This window comes from Chelonoidis abingdonii, chromosome 2, assembly GCF_003597395.2.
Source record: "Chelonoidis abingdonii isolate Lonesome George chromosome 2, CheloAbing_2.0, whole genome shotgun sequence".
NCBI lineage: Eukaryota > Metazoa > Chordata > Testudines > Testudinidae > Chelonoidis > Chelonoidis abingdonii.
The window spans coordinates 119,830,513-119,840,545 of NC_133770.1; the positions used below are offsets into that span (position 1 = coordinate 119,830,513).

General features: G+C 44.4%; 1 protein-coding gene across 2 annotated transcripts in view; it reads right to left on the bottom strand.

The window, feature by feature from the left end:
* The window catches only part of LOC116816388 (palmitoyltransferase ZDHHC11-like), a 103,282-nt gene that overhangs the window by 60,752 nt on the left and 32,497 nt on the right, over positions 1 to 10,033 (bottom strand). For both annotated transcript variants that reach the window (XM_032765564.2, XM_032765563.2), the window contains exon 2: positions 1,336 to 1,557. In XM_032765564.2, the coding sequence (XP_032621455.1) occupies positions 1,336 to 1,557 (222 nt within the window). The remainder of the gene's footprint in view (positions 1 to 1,335; positions 1,558 to 10,033) is intronic.

The following is a 10,033-nucleotide window of genomic DNA, read 5'->3' on the forward strand; positions in this document are numbered from 1 at the left end:
GTCACAACTGTCAACCAAAAAAATCATCTCTTTTTGGTGGAGGAAAAAAAAAGAATGCAGATTTGGTGACAAAACACTGTGCGGGATTATTCTGGTCAATAAAGCCCCCGAAAAAATGCCCTTCCCTCCCCCCAAAATTCAAAGTGTTTCTTTTTGATGTGTTTGTAATGAAACTTTGACTTTTTGTCTCTAAGCAACATTTTGTTTAGAAATTTCCTTTAAAGTTAAAAAATGCCTGAAATAAAAACAAAATGCCTTGTTTCCAACTAAATGCTTGTTTGACACACAACAAATCTTTCAGCTTTTTGATTGCTGAATCTTTTTTTTTTTTTTTTTTTTAAATATTTTGATTTCGGGCCAACCCAAAGCTAACTTTTTAAAAAAAAAAAGTTTGGAATTGCCAGTGAACCAAAAACTATCAGAAATTCACCCATCTCTAACCTGTGCAGATCCTAGGGCTGCAGAAGAAGGAATGAGAGGTGGCACCCCTAGTGCCACCTCCCCATAGTGACTGGTCTGATTCAAAACACTTCAGTTTAAAAATCAAATGCCCGACGACTCATGGGGTGGACTTGCTCTGCAACTCTTTCCCTTGGGCCTCCTATCCCATCCTCCCTGGGGCAAGATCCATCCCCTTAAGCCACTGGAATGTTGGGAAGCATGCATCTGTCTCACCAATGCTGTCCATGGAGGTAAAATTAGCTCCCTGTTCCTACTCCGTACTCACTACTCACCTCTTTATACAACCAAGGATCACATTAGCCAATTATTCATTTGCGGTAAATAGCTGTATGGTGCTTTATGTCCAATGTAAATAATTTTCCAAAAATAAAAAAAAAAAGTGACGGAACACGAAATTTCTGTGGAAGGTAGGTAACTCTGGGCTGAAGCGAGATGTATGATTGGGAATGTTTATCAATACACCAAAGAGTCCTTCAAAGCCATGAAGAATCTATACCCCACCCCCGCACCTGACTGCTGAACAGCTCATAGTTTAGAACAAGGCTCACACCAATGGCCTGATCCAAAGCTCACTGAAGCCAATGGATAGACTCACACTGACTTTGGGTCATATCCAATATTAGTTGGCAAAGACAGTTTATTTTTTTTAAAATATGGTCTTTTGCAGGAAGTGAATTTTTTATATAAAAACAACTATAACGAAACCACCCTCACTTAGTGTGGTTAAATATACAATTGAGGAAACGTAATTCACTCCTCTAATGCTCTAACTCTTATTTATAGCATAAGCAGTGTATATGCAATGTTAACCCAGAACCTATGCAGAGCATGTCTTGGAAGTGGAGGAAATTTTTTTTCTTAAAAAAAGGATACAGCATAGGCAGCATACTTCCATCCATGTGGAAGCAAAGGTATGTAGATCCCAAACCCTACAATGGCCAGGTACGTGTAAAACAGCAGAGCAACAATCTGAAAGGTATGGAGTGGTAAAGACCAGCCATTCACCCTGGAATGCTGGGGTGGAGAAACCAAGTCATTTCTACTGTTCAGCTGTTCAGGTCCTGTCCGCCTTAACCTCCTGCCATAGCAGTTCATCTGCAAGAAAGCAAAGAGAACTTTTTATATTCCCTGTTCAAAATATCTTCTGTGCTTTTCAGAGTAACAAAATAAATGCTACAACATAAAGGGTAAGAGATGCAGACAAAAATGCTGCAGCATTCTCTCTACATTTCTCTGTTTTGCTGGAACATTTTCTTGTTCATTCTGTTCTTGTACAAATGAGCACACTGAGTTTATCTTCCATCCAGTCTCCAACCAGACCCAATATGCAAATTACATCGCACTGATCCCCTTGTTTACAATGAGCTGTATAATACAAGTCTCTTGTGAGGGAAGACAGTTCACTCAACAATTTAATCATAAACCTTTGATAAGCAAAGCAGCTAAGCTATAGCATGGTATTGATGGTAGGTGTCTTGGCTATACAGGTAAGACTCTACAACTATCAGACAACTCCCAATCCTCATTGACACCAATACTGTATTTATAATTTTACTTAGTTCTGTTCCAGTGATGATTTCCCTACCCTCTTCTTCACCTGCTTATTTCTTCAGCATTGCAACATATAAGCAATCCACAAACAGAATAAATAAAAATCCACTAGCATTACAAGTGCGTTCAATATCTCTTTCAGTCTCTCTGGAGCACTCTAAAGCAGATGGATCTCTCAACGCAGTGTGCAGGTTCCATTTAAGAAAGCTCTTCTGGGAGGTGTGAGGGTGTTCTTTTACATTACATTGCACTATGGGAAACATGCACCCACACATAGGATACCATGCATGGCCTGCTGACATGTGTTGCCACCTATGTAGAATGGGTTAAGAAAAAAGTAAGGTAAAGTCCTAGTGAGTAAAACAAGCCTACATTTTTATACGTTAAGACAGTTATTAAATGAAATGTCACAAAAGGAAGACATGATGCTTCTATGATATGTATCTAATGTAGACTGAAAGGATGCTCATCCTAGAGCAGGGGTCGGCAACCTTTCAGAAATGGTGTGCCGAGTCTTCATTTATTCACTTTAAGGTTTTGTGTGCCGGTAATACATTTTAAACGTTTTTTAGGTTTCTCTCTGTAAGTCTATATATAATATAACTAAACTATTGTTGTAGGTAAAGTAAACAAGGTTTTCAAAATGTTTAAGCAGCTTTATTTAAAATTAAATTAAAATACTGATCTTAAGCCGCCGGCCTGCTCAGCCCGCTGCTGGCCTGGGGTTCTGTTCACCAGAGGCGGACCGAGCTGCTCAGCGTGCTGTCTGTCTGGGGTTCCGTCCACTGGCTCCTGCCAGCCAGGGTCCCAGCTGCCGGCCCCGCTCAGCCCGCTGCCAGTCTGGGATTCTGGCTGCCGGGGATGGGATGGGTTCAGGGGGGTGCTCCCAGCCCCCTGCCCTGAGCAGCTCATGGCAGGGGGCTGGAGAGATATGCCCTGCTCCTACTCTCCTTCCTCAAGGCCCCGCTCCTGCCTCCCTTCCCCACCTCCTTACTGGTCTGAGCAGCAAGGGTGCTGGGGCTGCTCTTCTCCCCTCCCTTGCAAGGGCCATCGGCGGCAGGGAGGGAGAGGAGGCGGGGCTCGATGCAGCATGCTGAGGGAAGAGGCAGGGGAGGGGGAAGCTTGGCTGCTGGCAGAGCCTGCCATACAGCAGCAGCTGGCAGGACCAAGCTTGCTTCTGCTCCTTGCCCCCGCCAGAGAGAGCGGTAGGTGTGGGGTGGAGAAGAGCGGGCTGGGTCAGGCAGCATTTTTAAAGGCATGCTGCTGCCTGCCGGGGTCTGGCTCAGCCCACTGCCGGGGTTCGGCAGCGAGCTGAGCAGGACCCCGGCAGGCAGCAGCGTGCCATTAAAAATCGGCTCGCGTGCCATCTTTGGCATGCATGCCATACGTTGCCGACCCCTGTCCTAGAGTATGTGGTTAGGAGGCTGTTTGATTTTAATTGAAAAACAAAAACAAAAACACAGAATAAGCTACCAAGCTAAAAATATTACTATAAATGTCTGCAACCAAGTGCCCCTAGATTCTTAAAACACACATATACATTATCAATTTAAAATATTCACATGCTATTAAAAAATTAAATACATATATTAAAACATAAGCCACTAGTGAAAGATAGGCAAATTTGTTTTTCTTTAATAGTAATAACCAAGAATGATCTCTATGCTGACAAGAGTTTTGATTTGATTAAACAGATACAAATTCACTACTACTAACATGCAAGGTGACTGAGGGAGAGATAGTAATGGATTCTTTTCAAGCCATAAAAAACTCTTAACTAACCAGTATAAATATATTAATACAAAACAAATGTAACTAACATATACAGAGTACTCACTTCAACCATTTTTCCTTATCTTTACATCTGAAGCTTTTCTTCCTGAAGGCTGAAACCTTTCTTTGCAAAGAAAGAATCAAACCCTTTCAAACAGCATCAGGATTTCTCAGTGATGGAAACAAAAAGTTTGTCTTACAGCATTCTGCTGCTGCTCATCGATGTGCATTAGTGTATTTTGCACATAGATTTGAAACCACTGGTCTCCATTTATGTTAGGGTATTGCAGCATACAGGAAAAATCCCGTTCAGCTGCAAGGAAGAAATTTGGTCTTAAAAGCAGTTTTGTCCTGGAGACTGCTAGCAAATGTCTGTCGAACGATAGTCCCGCACATTCAGAACCTGCAGTTACATAATGCTCAGCAGAACTGACATAGCTCAAGTACCAAATTCTTTGAATTATTAGTAAGAGAATCTCCTCCAGGCACAAAGCTTCTCAATGCAGTGGTCATACAACAAATACCCAACATTTTCAATACTTATCTGCCTGCCTGCCCCAAGCAGTCTTTACAGCTTGTATAAATACCTGCTGAAATTCTGTTTGAAATCTAAGATAAAAAGCCAAACACAAACCAAAGTATTTTATTCCAGGATTGTGTAATTTCACAGAAACCTTAGTAAAACAAACTGAAACTACCACACATATCTGGAGGAATGTTTACTTCCTATTCTTTTTTGTGTGTGGAGTTTTAGCCACACAGTAAAATTTAAGGTGTGAGTCTAGAAAGTGCTAAATTTTGGCTTAACAAATTTGACTTGCATGGAAATGTATGGTAATACATCCACTGAAGTTATGGCACCACTAAACACTTTTGAAAAGCCCCTTTCCTAAGGGCTTCTGGTAGTTAGAGACCTACTCCCAAGGTGATCACATCCAAACTTACAATTGAAATACTGTGTTAGTTTCTAGCTTACATAATTTAAAATGCACTGTACTAAAGGCCAGGAAGGCTTTTATTTAACCATAGCATACACACACAAATATGAATTTATCGAAAGTACACATCACGTAGTATACAATTATAACTGGTTACATTCTGCCAACTTTCAACTCCACAAAACCGAACAACCTTGCCCTGCCCCCTCACTCCATTCCCCCTCACTCTGTCACTCGCTATCCCCACCCTCACACACTTGCTCTTTTTCACTGGGAGTTCAGGTGCAGGAGAGGGTTTGGGCTCTGGCTAGGAGTGTGGGCTCTAGGGTGCGGCCAGAAATGAGGAGTTCAGGATGTGGGAGAAGGATCTGGGCTGAGGCAGTGGGTTGGGATGCAGTGAGAGCTCCAGAGCTGTGGGTGTGGTCTCTGGGGTGGGGCCAGAGATGAGGGGTTTGGGGTGCAGGAGGGGGCTCTAGGCTGGGGGGTGGAGCCAAGGATCGTGGTACGGGAGAGGGCTCAAGGCTGAGGCAGGGAGTTTGGGGGGGGGGGCCTCTGGCCTAGGGGTGCGGAAGGGGGCTCCAGTCTGTGGCAGGGGGGTGAGGGTGTGGGGTCCAGCTGGGCTTTGGTGTGAGGTCAGGGATGATGGATTTGAAGTGCAGGAGGGGGCTCCAGAGGGGGGTTTGGAGTGTGGGAGGGGACTCTGGGATGGGGCAGGGCTGAGGGGTGGTAAGGGCTCTGGCTGGGGGTGCAGACTCTGGGGTGGGGCTGGGGATGAGGGGCTTTGAGTGCAGGAGAGGGGTCTGAGTTGGTATCGAGGGCTTCAGAAGGTGGGAGGGGGATCAGGGCTGGGGCAGGAGATGGGGCATGGGAGGGGTGTGAGGGCTCTGGCTGGGGGGTGCAGACTCTGGGGTGGGGCTGAGGGAGCTTAGGGCTGGGGCATGGGAGGGAGTCAGGGGTGCAGGCTCCGTGTGATGCTTACTTCAAGCAGCTCCCAGAAACAGCAGCATGTCCCCCCTCCAGCTCCTACGCACCACCCCTGCAACTCCCATTGGCCGCTCTCAGCCAATGGGAACTGCGGGGATGGCACCTGCAGATGAGGCAGAGTGCAGAATCACCTGGCCACACCTCCACCTAGGAGCCAGAGGGGGAACATGCCACTGCTTCTGGGAGCCACGTGAAGCCATGGCAGGTAGAGAGCCTGCCTTAGCCCTGCTGCACTGCCAACCAGACTTTTAACAACCCAGTCAGTGATGCTTACTGGAGCTGCCAGGGTCCCTTTTCAACCTGGCATTCCAGCTGAAAACTGGACACCTGGCAACCCTATCTGCATTGCTACCCAGGAATGGTTGTTTCAGTTTTGCTCCCTAGATTGACAGAACTAGACACACTTTTGATCATGTCTGGCAAATTAGAGGACCGCAAATTTTATGGAGGAAGTACTTTTCATACTTGTCTGTATAGAACCTAGACTGCAGTTGGTGCCATGTAAATAATAAGCAGGGCTTGAAAACCCATCTGGCTACTCCCACTGGTAAACTGGGAACTTTCCCCAGTAAGCACAGGGGCCTAACCCATCATTTTCTGTACAATTTAAGCTTTCATTTAAAAATCTTACAAATGTGAAGAGTGTAAACTTATGCACTGCTGTCTTCTTGAGTCTGCATAAAAACCCTTGCAAATCCTCTGCTGCAGGTCAGAGCTTTGCCAAACAGCAGCAGATCAGAACACTTAATATTTATGGTAAATATAAGCAGTGATTTTTTGCTGTTATTCAGAAACGTGGGCAGAAGTGAATGTGTCAAAAAAATCACGTTAGTTTCAAATTTCTGCTGCATCTGGCGGGGAAAAAAGGAACTATGAGTAGAAGCACCAGATGTAGGTACTGGAGTTATTTACAGGGGAGAAATTCCCCTAAATGCAAAGGCTGTAGGACTGAAAGGCTGTAGGACCTCCCAGTCACAGCAGCAATGAAGTTCTGTGGGGAAAATGTAATTTTGGTGAAAAGCAGAAGGAGAAGTGAGAAAAATAATCTATTCTTCCTTCCAGAAGCTGGGATGGGGGGGTTTTCAAGTGCAACACAAATCTGCTTGTCAGCAGCTCATATGAAAGACATTTACAGGCAAGATCTAGACTGCACAAAAATAGAGGCATCCAAAAGATTAATAAACCATTATAATTTATAAACCCTCCTTCCTAACAGAAAAAAGGAAAAGTGAGGAGTCCCTCCCCAGCTGTTTATTGTCATTTACTATCACAAAGCACTGAACTTTGTACAAGACAAAAGTGAAGCCTGACAGAAAGAACGAAGTGGTACAAAGGAATAAGAAAGAGAGACATGAGTAGTCAGATGAAATCAGAGCTGGTCGAGAAAAATTCAAAATTTTGATGAAAAAGGCAGGTCAAAATGTTTATATTTCATCTCATCCAGCTTCTTGGTAAAGCTTAACTCCATCAAAGACTGGGAGTGGTTGGGTCATTACAAAACATAAACTTAATTTCCCCAAAACTAATTACTCCCTACTGTTACTCACACCTTCTTGTCAACTGTCTGTAATGGGCCATTCTCTTACCACTTCAAAAGAGATTTCTTCTCCCTTGGTATCCTGCTAATTGATTTATCTCATTAGACTGACTTAACACTTGGTAAAGCAACCCCCATCCTTTCATGTATTTATACCTGCTTCTATACTTTTTACTTCATATATCTGATGAAGTGGGTTCTAGCCCACAAAAGCTTATGCCCAAATAAATTTGTTAGTCTCTAAGGTGCCACAATGACTCCTTGGTTTTTTCGCTGATACAGACTAACATGGCTACCACTGAAACCTGTCACTTAGAAAATAGGGGTTTGTCTACACTGAAAACTTACTTTGGCATAGCTACATCTCGCAGAGGTGTGAAACATCCAAACTCTGAGAGATGTAGCTCTGCTGACCTAACCCCGGAGTCGACAGCGCTAGGTCAAGGGAAGAATTCTTCTGTTGACCTGTCTACCTCCCTGTTGACCTTGCAGGGAGGTAGATTAACTACAGCAATGGGAAACCCCTCCTAGCACGATAATGTCTACACAGAAGCACTAATGCAGTGCAGCTATGGCATTGTAGTGTTTTAAGTGTAAATATATCTTAAGTCTACATGTAGTACAAAACCTTGAAGAATGAGGCAGAGGGGGATAACAAGGGCAGCTGGGCTCAGGATTGCTAATCCCCAGAGCTCAAACATCATGGGACTTCTCCCCCACAAATGCAATTTAAAGCAATACATATTCCGTGTTCTTTGGGCAGGACTTCTGACTTCTGAATACGCAATGGAAAAGTCTTCCTAACATCCCTCTCTCCATTTCTGTGCAACAGGTACCAGGGTAAAACTTTAACCTGAAACGATCAGAAAATGCTTACAAAAATGGGGCTGATGGCCACTTCCTCCAGAGAAGGATTTCATTCACTCTAACCACTGGCATAATATCCTTTCAGTATCTGATCCTCTACATTCTCACCGTCCCCTCCAACATCAGCATGCTCCCCTTCATCCAGGGAAAACTCCAGCCTAGTGCTATCCTCTCTCGAGGCAGGCTCCACCTATCTGCCTACGACAGGCAGGAGAAAAGCGTAGGCTTCTCCTCCTGGATGATCCCATCAGTGCAACACATTGAAGACCTGACACAAAATAAATATTTTTCCAAATTTGTATTTACATCCTCCCACCACTATTCCCAGGCTGCAGTAGGAACAGTCTCCAATCTGTCTAAGTGGACAGGACCTGAGGCTAGGCAGGTATGGGTTCCAGCCTGCAAAAAAAACAAAAAACAAAAAACAAAAAAAAAACACCAACAACAAAAAACAAAAAACAAACAAAAAAAAACAAATGCTGCCTTGGCACAGTGCAGGAAAAGGAGACACTTTCCCCAGAGTGCTGCCTGCTCAGCTAGATGGACAGAGGCCTCTGGTGGCCAGCTGCATGAATGGCAACAGCTCAGCTAAATTTTTTCAACTGCCTTCAATTTCTATCATGAGAAGCATAGAGAGGTCCCAAAATGGTGATGCTCAGAGTATCATTCCAAGGGCTCGCAACGCTTCAAAATCCATAGCCTTGTGTTTTCCAGAAAAAGGGCCAGATCACCTGCCAGTATCGCATATAATGGTGGGATTCCTACAAGACAGGTGGTGCAAGTATCACGGAGCAGATGGGGCTCGGAGTGCTCACCTTATTAGTATGGAAATTTCCCGTACCCAGCCAAAAGTTCCTTTAAGAAGAATCTAGAGCAGCGCTTCTCAGCATTTTTAGATTCATGACCCATTTGTAAACTTTGAAGCTCTGTTGCGACCCAGTTAATAGAGTCAATGCAAGAAAATGTCTGATTTACTAAATATTTCTTACCCACACTATATAATACACAATAATGTAATAAGTACTAAGTTAGTACACCGTGTGTACCATAGTGGCTGCTTCTGCCCTGCAGGGCTGGTGTGGCTTGGCTCCTCACCGTGGTTGTGGTGCTGCAGCCTCAGAGGTGGCAGCACCTCACAGCATTGGCTCAGTAGGCTGATTTGTGAGAATTGTGTTGTTGCCAGGTATATGGGGGTCACTGCACCACTGTAGTGGGGTGGTTACCCGCCCCTGCCCTGCGGGGCTTAAAACAGCCTAGGAGAGGGCTGGGTCTGGGGAAGGAAGCAAAGCCCTGGCTGACTGGGGGAAGTGGCTGCAGCTGGGGCCATGCCCGAAATAGACTAACCAGGCCTTATAAGAAGGCCAGGGCAACCAGAAGCTTAGGACTCTCTCTCTACAAGCAGAGAGAGAGAGAGGGGGGGGGGGGCTGGAAACATCAGCCTTGAACATTTTGTTCACCTTAAGCAAGTAATAGTTAATGTGTGAGTAAAACAGGGAGGGGGGAGGCGATTATCATCATCAATGGACAAACAAGCATATTTTGACAAACAGTGGTCAATTTTCACAACAGTTTTGCAAGACTGATTTTCAATCCAAAGTACAAACACACATGCCTGCATCTTGTCTTATATATTATCGGCTGACAATGATCTTCACTCTCCTTCTCTTGTGAGGCGCTATCTGATCCCTTGCATGCAGTTATGCAACTCGCAAGTTATCAGTCTCCTCACTTGTGAAGATAAATGTTGTATCAGACCTCTGACATCATGTGTTCGCCAAGCAATTATTTTTGATATGGTAAGAGTTATACAGGGTGCACAATAAAATTAAAAAGTAGAAAGCAAGGTTAATAAGATTATCATTCCGGTATAACAGGTAATGAGTTTTGCAGTATATCCTCATATCTGCCCTCTGAAAACATA